General features: G+C 43.9%; 1 protein-coding gene across 1 annotated transcript in view; it reads right to left on the bottom strand.

The window, feature by feature from the left end:
- Positions 1-7,929: 7,929 nt before the first annotated feature.
- RPRD1A (regulation of nuclear pre-mRNA domain containing 1A) overlaps positions 7,930-19,021 on the bottom strand; it is a 309,821-nt gene continuing 298,729 nt past the window's right edge. The window contains exon 7 of the mRNA XM_085605953.1: positions 7,930-11,599. Within this exon, the coding sequence (XP_085462079.1) occupies positions 11,450-11,599 (150 nt within the window). The 3' untranslated portion in view covers positions 7,930-11,449. The remainder of the gene's footprint in view (positions 11,600-19,021) is intronic.

Genomic DNA, 19,021 nt, shown 5'->3' with positions numbered 1-19,021 from the left:
TATACTTATGAATATCAAAACAGATTTAAGATGTTGCCTTTAATGGAGTGGGTTTCTGTTTTCTTAGGTAGTATTAATTTAGTGGAATGACTTGATACAGGGTGTGGCTTAACAGCTAGGGCGCGAGTCTTAAAGCTGGGGAACCAGTTTTGAGTCTGTTGGGAGCCCTTGTTTTTGAAACCTGAACTGCTACTTTTGCCCAGGTCCCTGACAGCCGACCCCGCGGGAGGAGCCACGAGCGCAGGAGCGCTTCAAAAGACGCGGGTGTACCCGCTGTGCGGGGACGCCGAGCGGGCGAAGACTGGGCTAAGACGGGCCCGTCTGAGCCCATCCGAGGACGGGCCGGGCCCACCCTCTACGAATATTAAGCTTCCTCAGGATTGTGTTCCCTTGAGTCCGGGGTGCGCTATTCAGAAAACCGGAGAGGTATTGTAATCCTGAAAGCCCTCTCTCTGGATTGTTGGGGAAGAACGGTACTGAATATTTCTGTAAACCGTGTGTCATTTGCTTTGCCTAAGTATATCTTGTTAGGTTTTTGTTCAGGTTTAAAATATAAGGTGGTCCCCTTAGCAGAGCCAACTGCCACCCAAATAGGGAAAAGAAAATTACTAACTACTCAGGCTCCACCTATGAAAGGGATTATTGGGGACACTCAACAAACACTGCTCTCATATTTGACAGGGGCAATGGGAGCAATTGAGAGGCAGATATCCTCAGTAGAGGAGTCATTAGAAGTAAACACGCATTGTCGCAGTGAAGTTGATAATATTCGTGCTAAGGGAGAAGCTGAGAAAAAAATTGTGAGGGCTTCTAGCTCCTGTCTCCCTGAGAATGGCTCAATACAACCCATGATAAACACGATTGAGGAATTAAGTAATCCGGATTCCTTTAGTCAGCCGCCTCAAAAGCGTACAAAGATGCCTCCGAATTTAATTAAAGACATAGAGCCAACAGCCCCTGCGATCCCCATTAAAAAAAATAAAACCCCGGAAAGAGTGAAGCGATCAAAAAATGCACGAGCAGGGAAACAAATGGTATTGAGGGACCCCTCAGAAAGATCTTACCCTGAGAAACACACGAAGACGAAACCAAAGGATACTGATATAAGAAATCTAACTGTTTTGGTAACTAATTTAGATCATTTCTAAGGACTTCAATCACAAAGATAGAGGGAAGAGTAAATAAGATAGAGCATATCCTAACAATGTCTTTCTGATAGGGTACCCCCTAAACATCTACCAAGCATTGTAAGTAATGCAAGTGGAAAGGGTGCAGGCGGGGGTGGCATAGTGCACAACGAGCAAGGCCAGACCATCTTACCTGAGGTTCTAGTAAACTCAGGTAGACTCCAAGATAATGCCGAGAACCATCAATGGAGTTTCATTAACAAAAAACGAACTAGAAATGTAGAAAAGGAAACTCCCAGTCTTAGGATGAGCCCCTCTATTAAACAAAAAGAGATCACATTTAAAAATGAGACACTTATAGAGCAAACACACTTAGATTTACCAACAGCTTGTACACCGTACACAATAATATTAGCTAACACACCTAAGCTGGGACCGCAAGAAATTGAAACCTGGGAAAGCTTAAGGAACAAAGCGCTCCATTGGTTAAGTAGAAGAGTGGGTATAACCCACCAACTCTTCACGGATTTTAAAATGGCTAGGAGGATAAACTGGGTAGGAAAAGAGCGCAAGACTCTCCACGGGGATTGTATAGTCCTAACCTTTAAATCACCTGAGTTAGTAAAAAGAATCTTATGGAAAGGGGGAAAGGGGTGCCCAAGTACAGCTCACATTAACATTCTCCCCTTGGGATTTTTTTTATAAACCTGTAAACGTAATAGGGAGGGATGATACAGATTGGGCATACTAAATAAGTGTAGGCCAACCCCCTGCCATTACATTAAAAAATCGTTATGCACCATTGACCTCCTTAGAGGAGATAGATTGACCAATTGTCCGAATGGCTCTTCTGATGTCCCTGTACACGCTTCCCCCCAGAGTCGTCAAGTTCAAGTGCAGGACATTAAAAATGTTATGGAAAATAGCTCATTTTCAATAGAGGGGCCTACAACAAATAGCCCCCGTCCTGAATCCATTACGACTGTAGGAAATATTAATAACTTGCCTCTACCCGTAGGAACAAGCTCCCACCATCTGTTAGACATGCAGAGACCAAACAATATTGATAGGGTAGATGAGCTAGCTCTTTCTAAAGATGTAGTCCACACCAGGATATAGCCGCCTAGTTCACATAGTCCCCGACATCTCGTTAACCAAGTCGTAGGACTACAGTCCAAACTACATAATCAGATATGGCAACATTTCGTGAGCAAATTTGACATACTTTGCCTGCAGGAAACTTGGTCTTTGTAAGAAAATCACCTTGAAGGTTATAAGACCTTTAATACATCAGCCCTGCCATCGACAAGTGGGAGGCCAAAGGGTGGCTTGTGTATATATGCGTCAAATTTGCTAAAGATAAAGTGGGGTTGATTTTTTCTGAACCTAACTACCAAGTCTTGGAAATTAAAATATATAAGCGGGATGTAGTCATCTTGGTTAATTTTTATAATAATGTACAAAAGGAATGTATCATTAATATGTTAAACCAGCTTAGAAATGTAATGTCGAACTCTGTGGATGGTAATAGGGATAATGTATTATTAGTCTGGGGGGGTGACTTTAATACAGCTTTATGTCTACATAGTGACAATGTATTACGTAGCTTAACAGATGAAAGAGAACTTAATCTCCCTCGTTTTTCCCACAGCTCACAGGGAGAAGCATTAAACGAAATTCTATTCTTTTTAGATATGGGTTTTGCGAATGTCTTGACTTCTCCACCTACTCCGTTCATGCAGACGTTCCATGGAAGAGGCTCAAACACAATTATAGACTTCATAATAATCCCGAATAGGTTTGCTACCAGGCTCCTAAATTTTAAAACTCATAAAAATGTTCTCAGTGATCATATTCCCCAAAGTTTGGAGTTAACAATCACATTAACAATAAAGAGAACACCCCCTGAAAGAATTCAACAACTACCGGATTTGGAAATAAATAAAATAAATCTATACTAATGAAAATGGGCCCAGGTAGAACCATCGGCAATTATGAAAGTAATGGTGGAAAATAGTCTGAAAGATATTTTGAATTGTTTAGATGAGACTACATCACACTAAGACATATTAAAGTAATATATTTGTATAACAGACACTATAAGGAATACATTGAAAAGAGAAGTGAAAAATGGGAAAGGAAAGAAAGTTGGTTGGTTTGACAATAATTGTACGTGGGCATATACTACCTTAAATCATGCTCTGCATAAAAAGGAACGGGACAGAGCAGAAATAGCGCGATGCAGAAATGCATATAATCTAGCGTTAAAAACAAGAAAGAGGGAAATAAAAATGAATGCCTGGACCGATTTACATAAGGCTTGTATAGAGGGGGATAGTGTTGCATTTTGGCGCGTGCTCAACTCACCTTTTCTGAGACCAGACTTAACCCCAAGACTAGAAATAGCATTTGATGAAGGCCAGTGGGCAGACCACTTTTCTAAAATGTACGCAAAGAAAATGGAGCTTAGTACTGGAACCGTCTGCCCTTTATTTACGAGTCCTATAAAAGAGCCTTTCCCAATTAACATAGATTTTACCTTAGACGAGGTCCAACTGGCATTGAAAGCTAGTAAGGGTGGAAAGGCACCGGGACCAGACGGGGTATCCGTAGATATATTTAAACAAGATACTGACCTATGGGGCCCATTAATAAAAACAAGTCCTTGAAGCAGCTTGCAAGGTAGGACTCATAAGAACTTGGTCTGAGTCTTTAATGGTTCCAATTTTTAAGAAAGGTGACAGACAAAGCCCAACTTGTTATCGACCAATTTCCCCATTAGATTCGGTAGAAAAGATCTTAGGTCGCATTATTTTAAACCGTCTCCAGGAATGGGCTGAAGATAATAATATTTTAACAGACTTGCAGTTTGGATTTAGGGAAGGTTTAGGAACTATAGAACAAGGTTTAAATCTAACAAATCAAATGGAAAAATACGTTAAGGCAAAAAAAGGGAAACTATACCTAGCTTTCGTGGACCTTTCCACCGCATTCGATTCTGTATCTCACAGCAAATTATGAAAAATCCTTGAAGCGATGGGAGTAGAACTTCCCCTAATTCAAGTATTAAGAAAGTTGTACTCTGATGCGAAAGCCAGGGTACGGTATGGACCAAATGGGGAATACACAGCCTCATTTGCAGTAGAGAGGGGGGTTAGACAGGGTTGTGTCCTGGCGCCCTTCCTGTTCACCCTGTATACTAATGGTCTAGAACGGGTGATCCTCGAGGGGTGCCAGGACCTACCAAAAGTACAAAATCGACCCATGCCCACCCTACTCTACGCCGATGACGCTGTGTTAATGGCCCAAACCCCACTAGAGCTTCAGCGGGCCTTAAATAAATATAATGATTATATGGAAAACCTCGATCTAAAGATTAATGTCACTAAAACTTATATAATGAGCTGCGGGAAAGTCAGTAAGAAAGAAAGATCAATCCTTATTGGAAATATTAAACTCGAATACACAAAAACGTATCCCTATTTAGGCATTTTAGTGGACAAGAAGGGCACCTGGCAACAGGCCATAAGAGCAAAAAGATTGATATTCATGAACACAACTACAGCCCTTGTAAATTTTGCACAGAAATTAGGTAAAAGGCCACCATTAGAATTGATTAAAATTTATCAAGCCAAGTGTGTTAATGTAGTACTGTATGGGGCTGGGATCTGGGGATACAGTAACGTAGCGGACATACAGAAAGTGGAAAATGCTTTTATTAGGTACATATTGGCTGTGCCACGTTCGACTACTACTTTTGTATGTCACGCTGAACTGGGGCTTCAATACATTACTGATAAAATAAGGGCCCAGCCAGCTTTATTATGGCATCGAATCTGGACCTCAACAAAGACAACATTTAATCAAAGGGTCATAAAAGATTCCTTAAACCTGGACCAGGCCCTAGCTATTAGATGGCTAAAATATATTAAAGATTTTATGGGAGACTTGGGAAGGCCCGAATTTTTCAACAGTCCAGCGAAGATGATCAATATCTCCAGAAAAGATTTTAAAAAACAATGCATGTCACATCTGGAAGAACTCAGATATGCTAGTGAAGCCCACAAACCAACAGTTCAGTTAAATCAGATTATTTGTTCCTCCACAGAAATGCAACCCTATTTGACCTATCATGGAACCGGGTACAATAGATTTGTGCTGACACGCTTTAGATTAGGCATTTTCCATTGCTTAGTATCATTCCCTATAATAAATGATTTGTCAAAAAACCAAATAGCTTGCCCTTGTGATGGGGTTGCGCCTCAATCAACAATTCATATTATTTTATTCTGTAAATACTATAGGGATTATAGAAAAAGATGGATCCTTCCAATTTTTAAAAATTGGGGTTTGAGGCAATGCCGCCCTGCTTATATTGCCCTGCAATTATTGGAAAATGAATGTTACGCCAGAAACACCGCGCTATTTTTAAAAGCAGTAATCAAATTCAGGAAACAACTTTAAATTGTAATGTTATTGTTATTTATCTAGAAAACTGCTCTAATGAATTGAGTATTTTATGGGAAAAAAAATGTAACTGGGTTATTTATCATTAATATAATATGGTGTTTTGTATTTCTTGAAAGAAATTAATCAGAGTGCAAAATTTATAAATTGTATAATTATGTATCATGCTTTTATGGTTTTTTAATTTAATATGAAAATCGAATAAAGCGAATTTGAATTTGAGTCTGTTGGGAGGCCCAAACATCTTGTGATTCTAGGTAAATCACTTAATCTTTCCATGCCTAAAAAAATGAATGCGTCTCTCTGTAATGCAACTGGTGCTCATGTAAAGTCCTCGGATGTGAAGTAGTGTGGCTCACTGGTTAGAGGCGGCAGACCCGAAGGCAGAGGACGGCCCGGGACCAGGGTTCAATTCCCGACGCGGCAGGGTCTTGGACCAGGGTCAGCGGACTTGATAATTCTCGCCTCGGTGCCTACACTAATCAGGGATCGCACTCGGCAACTCTGGGCATTAGCTTGCCTCATCTTCACAATGGCCCCCCCAGACCGCCAGGGATGCCTGGTTTCACCTTGGAGATTCCTGTCAGGGACCATCTCTCAGGGAAAGCCAGGACGGGTTCCCCAACGGTTGAAGCGTGGAGATACTCCTCCGGGAGTCGATTCTAGCGCTATATAAGCCCACAATACAAAACAATGCCTTTGGGTCGAGTTCACGCAATTTAAAACTGCAACAACAAAAAATGGTTATGATGGTGTGATGTTATTTTCATATTTACATGGTTGTTCATCAAGCATGAATAAAAAATATTAAAATTAAAATTATTTTTAAGAAATACTGGAGGTTGTGTAATCTACACTTTTTCATAAGTATAATGCCAAACAAGTAAATTCCCCAGCATGTGCTGAATAAAGAATTCAAAAGTCAGAATGGTTTACGTAAAAAATTATTTCAGCATACCAAAAGTGATTAGGGGCCTACAAATGATTCAGTCCGCAGTGAACGTGCTGCAAATTTCATTTCATGACCGAATCCTTGTCTTGTTGGAGAGTCTTGCGTGAACATCAGTTGTTGTCTGGCAATGCTTGGATTTTGTACTAAGAAGCAAACTTTATGAACTAACTTGTTGGCTATAATACAGATGTAGTTAGTCTAAAGTACATCACAATATTCTATTAAGGTGCCCGTCCTGCTCTCTGGGAGGATTTTCCAATTTGTGAAATTGCAATTCCGACTTTAGGCAAATACAAGTGTCTTTATATCATTGCCCAGAACGTCAAGTGTGTGTTTTATTAAATGGAACCATGCCAGTGGGTGTTACTAACACATTTCACACTAGAAACCTAGGACACTGCAATGCACTACCTTATATATGTATACACACACACACACAAACGAAATTCTGCAAACGTGCCCTTTTGCTCAACTTCCCTCTCTTCTTCCTAGCCAACAGACAGCACACACAACCTGCCCTTTTCAAAACATCATACCTACATTGTGACCTTTGTCGGGAACTCCCTACGGTGACTTCCTCTTACACCCATTAGGTTAACTGAGTCATTCTCTGGGACCCTTGGCTCACCCCTATTGGTGCTATCATCCTTCTGCACCGATGATGACCCTCTAACCCCCAATAAGATCGAAATGCTCTAGACTCTCATACAGCCAGAGTCTTACATTACCTCTTCTGGAGCACACAACATTTAATGGGAATTTTTCATGTTTGACTAGCCCAGGATTTTCTTTTTACTGAGTACCAGGTCAGCTGTTTTTATTCCTGTGTATATATAGTCATCTCATCTTGTCCCTTGTGCACAGTGTAATCGCCTCTTGAGCACCTATTTTAGTGCTTTGCCTTTAGATTGTTTGCAAATATAGTGTTTGCCTTGCACTACTCTCATTTTTGTTTAAATTAATGTAGTATTCAGCACATTCCTGTGTTTAAATGGTAATCCAGTGATTAATAAAATTACTAAAAAAATCAGTCTACTATGAACATATGATGAACCGTTGTTCTGTTACTATCTTTGCAAAACATTCTGCATCATTTCCACACCTGCTCTAAGCAGCCAAGACAAGGCCTGCTTTCTCAACATTGGGACGCAATGTATGGGAGCATGGAAATATGTCACACTGACATGTTTTGGCAAATCGCAGTGTCAGCATCGCAAACAAAAAAGTCACGACGTTCCACAAATTTGAATTATCTCATATGTTCATAGTGCTTCATTCCACACTTTATCCGAACAACTGATGATGTGTTCTTATTGCAAAAAAACAATTGACTGCCTCATATTTGCTGCTAAAAGAGCCAATGACAAATTCAAAAAGGAGACATAATATTCCAGGGTTTAATGGTTTCTATATTTAGCATTATTTTCTCCTTTCATTAACAACAGTTATTACTAAAGCTTTACAAAAGCTATGGAGTCATATGCTACATTATTACTGCACATAACGATTGAATGGTATCACATTATTTGGAATAAGCGTAATTCTTATTTTTAGAAATTCCTAAAGAAAGAATAGATTCAAAGAAAAAGATAAAGCGCTGTATTTTTATGAACACTTCATAAGTATTTTATCCTTATAATACAAGTTGTGAGTCTTCTGTTGCATTATTAACAGAATTACAGTTCCCTTTAAAAAACAATGGCAAATATTGCAGTGCCTCGTACCTATGAAAATAAGCAAAAAAGCTTTTACTTCATTTCAAAACCATAACTAAAGGAACAGCAGGAAACACAATTTGGTATGCACAGTTCATGCAAATACATCTAGACCAACATATTAAAATAGGAGTTGCCATTGACAGGAACCCAGAAATGGGTCTTATAGACTGGGCTAGGCACCTTCCTGATTACATCTGCTGCGTTGAATCTTGTTGAGATTGTTTTTAAGGAAGCCCTCAAGACCGCTTTTATTACGCTCCAACCACAGCAGTCGGCAATCTCTGCTTTAAGGTTTTTATTTTAAATGTCTCTAGCTCTCATTCACACAGTAGGAGCGTTATTTGGATGCTGCACTTTTCACAAGCACTTCTTTAAAATGGTTTGAAGAAATCTGTAGTGTGTTTGAAAAGTACATCTTTATAATGGTTAAAAGAAAGCTGTAATGTGTTTGAAAAGCACCTCTCTATAATGGTTTAAAGAAAGCTGTAGTGTGTTTGATGTCAGTTCTTCACCAAGAACAAATCATTACTTCTTGTTGGCTCCTTGGTCTACAGTGGTAATATGCAACAGGCCAACAGATTTTTGATACTCTGGGTTTCAAGGTGTTTTGCTGAATTTCTTCCTTTACTTTTTCTTCTGTTAGTGGGAAGTGACAACTTGTATTTGAGGGTACAGTGCACAATTAACAATGCCGCTAAACAGGACACAAATAATAACACAACATTGTTAATTCCAGTGGCTCTCACAGTGTGACAGCTGCATAGGATGGAGAGACCCCAGTACTCCTTTCACCAAGTTACTGTATTACTCCTCTTATAAAAGCAAAACATGTCTGTCCATTCCTTCTTTCCCACCAGACTCTTTCACTGGCCGGCTAAAGATATCTGTAGAGCTACATCTATGTTAAACTCAAGCAGGGATTCTTAGTTTGTACAACGATGCTGCAAGGTCCCATAACAAACGGCTCTCAAAGAATTACTCAGACTGTAAAATACATTAAAGTCACATTTGTTACGAAATCAGTTTGCCTTTAAAACCAAGCTTACTCAGCCAGTGCTTTTCCGGCCTTTTTAGAGTCATATATACATGTTCTATCTACAGCTCCATCGGTTTAGTTTCTGAGGAATATTCGGGTGTAGTCTAGAACACTTTGGGAGTTTGTGGAGCTATTTTATTTTACAAAATTGGTGAAAGAGAAAATGTGATGGGATTTAGGAAATATCTCCTGTAAACATCACTCGACATGTGAAAAATCCTTAATCAGGCTGTAAAATAATAAGTAAGAAACTCTCCAGAAGAAAAGAGTAGAAAAATGTGCCCGCAATGTGGGATCCGGGAATGCCAGAGACAACTAGCTGTCACATCCATAATTCAGTAAGAAGCAAAATGAAGTAATATTACCAATGAGGTTTACAACAAAGGACTGTTCAATGGTGACTCCCGTTGATCTCGATGGGAGGTGGGTAATAAAACGGAAACAAATTATTTTAAAAAACAACAACAGTTTGAAAGCAGACGAGCAGGTCAGACACATCTAGCAGGCATTTCCTACGAGCCAACAGTGTGCACAGTGACGAGAACAGGCATGGACAGTGGCCACCCATCTGGCTATCACATGCTTGTTTCTATTTCGGCATCGTTCATTTTTCTTTTAACATCAATGAAAATGTTAGCGGCGCACTCATGAGTGCTGATAAAACCCACAGCTAGGTCATTGGCTCTGGCTTCTCTGAGGAGTTAGGAAATTCATCTTATTTCTACTGAAATTAAACGAGAATTACTGCACTCTACAGGCACTGTATAGTCATCGCATAAGGGCAACTAAATAGAAAGAAACAGCTCTTTCGCATCGGACTGAAATGAACAATACACCTGAACGATAATTCAACACAAAACCCTACAACAAATTAAAATTAAATACCAATTCTAAACATCATGGAATCTTCCAATAAACATAATAAAACTCAAAAGCCCAACAGTAACATTATAAAAGGAAAACTGACTGGAAACAATAAATTTAAAATTATTGCAAAAAAAATATGAATCCAAATTTGACAAATATTTGCATAAAACCCCATGCCAGGGAAAATGAAGACAATCTATAAATCCTGCTACACGACAGGGCAACACAAAAATCCCCCTTAGTGTGAAGAGGGGGCCTGCAGCACTTCAATGCATGAGGCATTTGGTTTATTAGAACAATTTATGGTTGAATGCAAACAAAAAACTATTACATCTTCTACAGCTTAGTGGCAGAAGCATACATTTTTGGACAACTCATAACTGCTACACTCAATACCAGTGAAAAAATCAAAGTGCTGGAAATTGATTCTGTAGCATAAATGACCGTCAGACAACATTTCAGATTCACTCGGACTTGCAATGCTCTGCCCAAATAAATACCAAAGATTGTGTAAACTATCTGACACACACTGAAAGACGTGAAGAAAAGTATTACTTTACCTGTTTAAATTATAGGAGTGCAGGCATTATTCCAATGGGTTCAAACAATTAAACCCTCAATACTTTACCTGACTTTCATACTTATAACATACAATTGGACAAAGCTTAGTAAAAATCACACAAGCGATCAAAATCGTGCTAAAGGGTTTGGAATATATGGTAAACGAGGGCTGTACAATGAGAACATTAAACTAATTTCAACTTCATTACTAACTAAAACACACACAAACCCGGGGATAGCATCGAGAGAAAGGTTTTAACGGAAAACACCAGGCACACGAGGAGATTTGGGCTCACAATATCGACACTTATAGGTGAGAATGATGTGCTACTTATGAAACGAGCATTGGTTTGTAGAAGGAGTTAAACTAAATAACTATTAATACCACATTCATCTCTTCAATAAAATGTTCTTTTTTGGGTCACTTGATCCAAAGATGTACAAAATATATTACAGAAAGTGTACACTTTTCATTAAATAATCCGTATTTCATTAACATGTTTCATTTAGTTGTTTCAATTTTCCTATGTACCATCAGCACTGCAAAATAAAGTTTTATACAAACTGTATAACTTATTTGACATGTATTGTCTTGTCATTAAGTATGAAGACACTCCTGACATAATACAAAAATAACACTTCAAGGCAATAGGTGTAACCTATTTTGCCAGAGAAAACCAAAGGTTTTGAAGAACAGTGATTAGGTGTCCGTTATCGCTTGTCAATCATCACCAAAGATGTCTCCAGCAAAAGGCAGATGGACATTGCTGCCCGTTACGTTGGGAAGCCTAGACAAGTCAGGGAGATTCAGTATACGCAACTTCAGTTCTTTGCGAATCTGTGATGCTCTTGATAACTTGCGCTTGTATTCCTGCAAAACAAACCAAAAGTAAAACTTTAAATTACCCGACTACAAAACAAGACTCAGATATTAATTGGATGAAAACGCAACAAAGTAAGCATGATTTTGAGATTCCATATGATAATGGATATTTTGCACAACAGCTGCGACCTAATTCTGACGGAATCTCATAATCTCCTAAAGTTTTAAAAACCTTTCAGAAACTACAGCGTTAAGTTCTATCATTTGCTTTTTGCAAACTCTCCAACTCACAATCACGGTCTATACTGGATTCTTGTTAACAGTCAAACCAATGTCCAAAACCCACTGAAAGTAACACTGCTGCAGTAGGCCATCAAACTACTGTATGAATTGCTGACATGAGAAAAAAGATCTACTTGGTGGGCGTTCCTACACTCCAATCCTAGTCAAATGATCTCTAGAAGAATCAAGCTAAATACCAAACTTGCCAACGTGGAGAGTAGGGGAAAAGTCACAATTAATAGAGCACAAGAGAAAGATTACCATTCATTTGTGAGCACAATTAAGAAGTGACTTACTTCTGTATTGAGAACTGGTAGAGTTTGTAGTGGCAACTAGCTTCTGTGCCACACAGTTATCTGGCAGTTAGGGTAGATCTATATACATTTTCGAAAATTAATCCATTATCTAGTTAAGTACAATGCTATAAACACCTTTACCTCTGGGATGTATACATATCAAAAGCAAAACCTAAGAAAAAAATCTATTGCACCTACACTGGCAGGTGGGATGCTAAGTTCACGCTGAGGTTCGGCTTTGAATATCACTGAGGAGGGGAAAAAAATGCTGGAATATCCCTGATCAACCTTGGAGGAAGGCCTGCCTTCTAGTGGGGGTGGGGAATGGGTGCCCCAGATTTTAAATACTACTACCTGGCGGGTCAACTACAGTGGCTTTGAGAGTGGTCGGCCGGACGCAACCTCTGGGAAATTGACTACACCATGACTATGTTAGACACAGGCAAACTACATAACCTGCCCTGCCCAGGATCATCGTCCCTCTTCAGCCCCCCTACTGCTGCGTATCGTCTTTGCATACTGGAAAATGGTGTGGCGCTACACTGCCTCAACGACGCAATATGCCCCCAACACGCCCCTGCTGAGATTCACCACAACAGTTGGAACTCTCACAATGAGACGACTGCACCCCTGGACAGAGGGTGGGGCAATGACAGTTGTAACACTATTTGGGGCTAATATCCTCCTGAGCCACGCAAACTTTACTCATGCTCTAGGCCTGCCAGACTCACCGTTTTTGATACATGTTTGTACCACACAATATGTATGACGAAACTGGGCACCTGATGATGTTGAAGGATTAGTTACTTACCTGTAATCCTAGTTCTCATCCAGGGGTATACTCATCAAAGTCATAGTCTATGAATAATCCCCGCCCATGTGCGGGATCCCGGAGCATATATAAAATACATATATATACATATACACATATGTGAAAACATATACATGCAGCCTAAAATGTTGAAAACATGGCAATGCTGTAAATTACGTATGTTTGCATAGTAGTGCCCCCTAACCCGTAAGGAACAAAGAAAGCATCAGGCAAATTATAACACAGCACTGCTTTATTGTCATAAAGCAACTTGTAATTGTAAGCATTCGCCAGTAGGCTGCAGCAGAGTATCAAGAAAACAAAGAAAACTGACACCTTGCCTTTAAGGCATTAGAGTAGGGGGACCGTGCCTTAAAGACCTGCATGAGACCCCCTGCTCCCATGATGCATTACAGGTGGGCCAGTTCTTTTTGGCGGTGTATCCGCACCTGAGTAGATCTGCATGCCATACATCACGTACTTAAAGAGACACCATGCTCGTCCGGGGAGGTGGGTGGGTCGCTTATGACTTTGATGAGTATACCCCTGGATGAGAACTAGGATTACAGGTAAGTAACTAATCCTTCTCATCCAGGGGATACTCATCAATAGTCATAATTTATGAATAGAGTAGCAAGCCCATACCCCAAGTCTCGCGGACGAGCACGACAGCATCTAAAACATACAGTAAAAGCACATTTAGCATCACAGTTATGCAAACAGGTTCCTCAGAGAAGCCTGCCCCACCTGGGCGTCGGCCTGTGCGTCTGAATCTAGGCAATAATGGCGCGTAAAGGTATGAACTGAGCGCCATGTAGCCGCTTTGCAGATTTCAGACATGGGAACGTTGCGAAGGAGTGCAACAGTAGAAGCCTTCCCTCGAGTAGAGTGTGCTCTAGGTTTACCCTGCAGAACCTTGTGGGACAGTTGGTAAGACAAGGCTATACATGAGACAATCCATCTAGAAATGAACCTCTTGGAAGCAGCCAGTCCGGTATTCGTGGGCCCATAGTTAACAAAGAGCCTGTCTGACTTTCTAAGTGGAAGGGTCTTAGCCAGATAGAATTTCAAAACCCTCCGGAGGTCAAGAGAAGGTAAGGCTCTCTCCGGGGGAGTGGATGGCTGAGGAAAAAAGGTGGGCAAAGTGATCACCTGATTAATGTGGAAGTCCGAGACCACCTTGGGCAGGAAGCTCGGATGAGTACGGAGCACCACCCTATTAGCATGAAACACAGTGTAAGGTTCCTTGCAGCAGAGGGTCTGAATTTCACTGACCCTACGGGCCGAAGTGATGGCTACTAAGAAGGCAGCCTTCCAGGTCAGATGCTGCAAGGACGCCTTATGAATTGGTTCAAAAGGGGCCCACCCATTAGCTTAGAGAGAACGATGTTAAGTTCCCAGGAAGGGGAAGGAGACCTCACTGGTGGGTAAACTTTCTTAAGTCCTTCTAAGAAATCCTTCACCACTGGCATCTGGAAGAATGAGGTCTGGGTAGGAGACTTCCTATAGGCTGTAATAGCAGCTAAGTGTACTCTGATGGAAGAGTACTTTAACTCAGACTTCGCCAAGTACAGTAAGTAGGGGAGAATAACCTGTTCTTGACCCCGCATAGGATCAAGGGTGTTATCTCTACACCAAACGCAGAATCTTTTCCACTTAAAGGCGTAAGACTTCCTAGTGGAGGGCCTCTTCGCCTCCCGGAGAATGTTCATACAGTCCGGAGGGAGATCTAAATGTCCGTATTGGATGAATTCAGGAGCCATGCCGTCAAGCTGAGGGAGGGAAGATTGGGATGAAACACCCTCCCCTTGTCCTTGGTCAGCAAGTTCGGTAGGCAAGGCAACCTCCTGTGTGGTACTTCCGACAGCTGGAGTAGATCCGGGTACCACCACTGACGGGGCCACTCCGGGGCTATTAGGATCATCCGAGTCCTGGCCCTGTAGAATTTCTGTATCACAGCCGGGATGAGAGGGAGAGGAGGAAAAGCGTAAAGCAATGTCCTCGACCAGCTGATCAAAAGTGCGTTCCCCTCCAACCCCCGTTGAGGGAACCTGGAGGCGAAGACGGGGCATTTTTTGTTTGCCGCGTCTGCGAAAAGATCGATGTCCGGTACGCCCCACAACCGGAAGATCTCTTCGTTGAGCACCCAGTTGTGCGCTTCGACGAAGTCTCTGCTGAGGCCGTCTGCCTGCACGTTCAGGGTCCCTGGCAGGTGGACAGCGACGATCGCCAGGTTTCTCGCCAGAAGCCATCTCGAGATGGACTGGGCTTCCAAAGACAGGACCCGCGATCTGGTGCCTCCTTGTTTGTTCAGATAGAACATAGTTGTGGTGTTGTCTGTCTGAACCTGAACATAGTTGGTTTGCAGGGATGGATACAGAGACTTGAGAGCTAGGTGGACTGCTCGTAGCTCCAAGAAGTTGATGTGATAACTCTGTTCGATAGCGGACCAGAGACCTTGTACTTGAAGCTGGCACATATGAGCACCCCAGCCCTGCATGGAGGCGTCTGTGACCACTGTCTGTGTCGGACGCGCCTGATGGAAGGGGACGCCGTGAAGAAGATGGGAGCGCTTCATCCACCACCGGATGGAGTCTTTGGCGGCTTGATGAAGGGTGATGGTATCTTCCCAGCGGCCGGACCTCTGAGACCACTGATCCTCTAGTTCTTGTTGCAGAGGACGCATGTGCAGACGTGCATTGGGCACAATGTAAATGCACGAAGCCATCGACCCCAGGAGAGATGACACTTGTCTGTCTGTGGGAAATGCCGTGCTGAGAAGCATGCAGCCTTTCTGAAGCATGGAGGATAACCTCTCCTCTGAAGGACACACGCTTGCACTTGCGGAGTCTAGAGAGGCGCCCAGGTAGTGGATCCGCTGAGTGGGATTGAGGACCGACTTCTTGTAGTTGACCTGGAGGCCCAGCGAGTGCAGAAGGTTGAGGCAAAACGAAAGATGACTCTGGAGTCGAGCAGGAGTGGAACTCTTCAAGAGCCAGTCGTCTAGATAGGGGTAGACGAATATCTTCCGCTTGCGGAGAAAAGCAGCCACCACCGCCATGCACTTTGAGAAAGTTCGTGGTGCGGATTTGAGGCCGAATGGCAGAACCCTGTATTGATAATGCCGGCGAGAGATCTGAAATCTGAGAAACTTTCGATGTTTCGCTGAGACAGGAATGTGGAAGTATGCATCCTGTAAGTCGATGGCACACATCCAGTCCCCCTGGTGGAGATGTGGGAAGATCTGGTGCAGTGCCAGCATTCTGAATTTTTCTCTTTTGACAAATCCGTTGAGTAGGCGGAGATCGAGGATGGGTCTGTACTCTCTGACCGCTCCTCGTTTTTGAACCAGAAAATACCGGGAGTACACTCCTAGATTTCTCTGCCTGGTTGGAACCTCCTCTATGGCGTTCTTGGAGAGGAGAGTGGCAACTTCGTCCTTTAAAAGTTGGTTTTGGGTGGGAGGGAGTGGCTGCCTCCGTGGGGGTACCTGCGGAGGGGGAGATTTGAACCTCAGCAAGTAGCCATGCTCTACAATATTCAGCACCCATCTGTCATTTGTAATGGCTTTCCACTCTGTCAGGTGAACGGTGATACTTCCTCCCACCGGAGTGGCGAACGAGAGCGGAGGAAGTAAGATTTCACTGTTTCGCGGGCTGTTTGTTAGAGGACTGTTGTTGCTTCACATTTCCTCTTCCTCTGCCCTGACCCCTTTGCTGAAACTGGGACCTCTGTTGATTCTGGGAGGACCATTGGGGTGTTTGAACGCGCTGGTGAAAGGCACGTTTGTCGCCCTGGCGAAAACGCTTTCGGAATTCTTTGCGTTTCTCCAGCCCCACAGCCTTCACGGTGTCCAACTCTGCCTTCATCTTGCTCATTTGGTCATCCGCATGAGCCCCAAATAATGATGATCCGTTAAAGGGCAGATTGAGAATTCTCTTTTGTGCGTCAGGCTTGAGGCCCGTTAGTCTCAGCCAGGCCGAACGCCGAGAGCAGACGCCATGTGAGTAGCCATGTGCGGCCAGATCCGAGGCATCAGCCGCTGCGCTGATGATTTGATTGGCAGCTTCTCCGCGAATCTGGCGAGGGAATCCCACAGGGAACGATCATACCGCCCCAGCAGGGCTGAAGCGCTAGCCACCTTCATGTGCGAGGCAGAAGTGTTGCACATTTTCCTGCCGTAGGAATCCATCAGCTTGCTGTCCTTCTCAGGGGGGACAGAAGACGACACTGAGGTCGAGTGGGACTTCATAGCTGCTGCCACGATCACTGAGTCCGCTGGCGGGTCAGCACTCAAGAACAAAGGACCCTCGGCTGGAGCCTTATACTTCTTCGCTATTCTTGACGGAACCGAGCCCGCCGTAGCCGGAGTGAGGAACGTGGCCATAGCTGGGTCCAACAATCCTGGCACCAAAGGGAGCAGAGGTCTGGGAGCCGACCGATGATGCAAAGTGTCAAAGATCACTGAAGTGGGTGCCTGAGGGATGTGCAGCACGATGTTCAATTTCTGCGCCCCTCTACCCAGGACGTCTGAGAAGGTAGCGATGTCGTCCACCGGGGACACTCGCGATGGAGGTGTAGAGGAAAACGTAGGAGAGGAGTCCCGGACTGAGGACCTCGTGGATGAAGACCCAGTGGGCGACCTGGTGCGTCGCCTCTTGTGAGAGCGTTCGCTATGGTGAGCCCTAGACCTTGATCTGCGCTTTGATGGAGATCTTGGACGTCTGTGCGCGGAGCGGCGGTCCCTGGAACGAGACCGGCGGGGAGTAGGTGGCCTTGGGTCCCTTGGAGGAGACTTACTCCTGCGCGGTGGAGAATACGTGCGGGAGTAGTCCGATGCAGGACTTCGACATGTGCCAGCGCCCACATCCCGCAACCAGCGAGGCGACAGTCCGAACCTCTCTGGAGACTTGGGTGAGCCTTCCGGAGATATTTGCACGATGTGCAGTCCCGGAGATGATGACTGCTCTTCTGGAGATCGAGACCTCTCCGCGGGAGCTCCAGCTGTACGCTTCGGCGTCGAATTCCTCGACGTCGACGACGTCTGTCACCATCGGCAAGTGTGGGGTATGGTGTTCTGGCCTTGACGGCGGTCTCGACACCGATCGCGGAGACCTCGACGTCGATATCCTCTTCTCTGGCACCTGACGTCGACTGGATGACCTCGACGTCGGCCTTGCACGCCGTCGACTGGGTGACTTCGACGGCGAACTCTCTCGACGTCGACTCTTCGACATCGACCTCTCACGACGTCGAGTGGGCGATTTCGACGGCGACCTCTCACGGCGTCGAGTGAACGACTTCAACCTCTCACGACGTCGAGTGGGCGACTTCGACCTCTCACGGCGTCGAATTGTTGATCTCGACGTCGACCTTCCATGTGATCTCGACGTCGACCTTCTATGTCGCCGAGTGGGGGAATCCCTCGACGGCGACCTGCCCACTCGCGGCGGAACGTACGTCGCTGCATCTCTCGACGTCGACCCCCTCGAGGGTGGCGGAGAGTGTCTCGACGTCGACGGAAGCCTCAACGTCGACGGAGACAGTCCAGACCTCCCCGGACTAGCAACCTTCGAGCCCGAAGGACTGCGCCTCGACGCCGACTTACTTTTGCGCGGCGGAGAAGCTCGACGGCGAGATGAATCCCTTGACGCCGAAGTTGTCTTCTGCCTTTTCGACGGCCTCTCCGACGTCGACGACGAATCCCTAGGACTCTTGGTCTTTCTGGAGCCAGGAGAGTTGGTATGTCGCCGTTTTTGCGATTGTGCAGCTGAAGAAGGTGGTCTTGATGAAGAAGGATCGCCTGCACGACGGCTTCTGTCCTTCTCCAGCTGTGCCTGAAGTCTAATGCGCTCTCTATCCCTCAGAGTGCGCTTGGAGAACTTCTGGCAGTGAGGACACCGGTCAGGATCGTGTTTAGATGGTAAACACGCAATACACACCGAGTGTGGGTCTGCCAGTGCCATCTTGTTGCCACAAGAAGGGCATTTCCGAAATAAAGGAGGCATTCCGACTGGAAAAAATTCGAAATTTTACTGGAAACCAGCAGAATCAGCCCCCAGAAGTCAGAAAACGTCGAAA

Source organism: Triturus cristatus, chromosome 5_1 (genome assembly GCF_964204655.1).
Source record: "Triturus cristatus chromosome 5_1, aTriCri1.1, whole genome shotgun sequence".
NCBI classification, from domain to species: Eukaryota; Metazoa; Chordata; class Amphibia; order Caudata; family Salamandridae; genus Triturus; species Triturus cristatus.
Note: the sequence above shows the minus strand (reverse complement) of the source record. Positions and strands in the feature narration are given on the sequence as shown.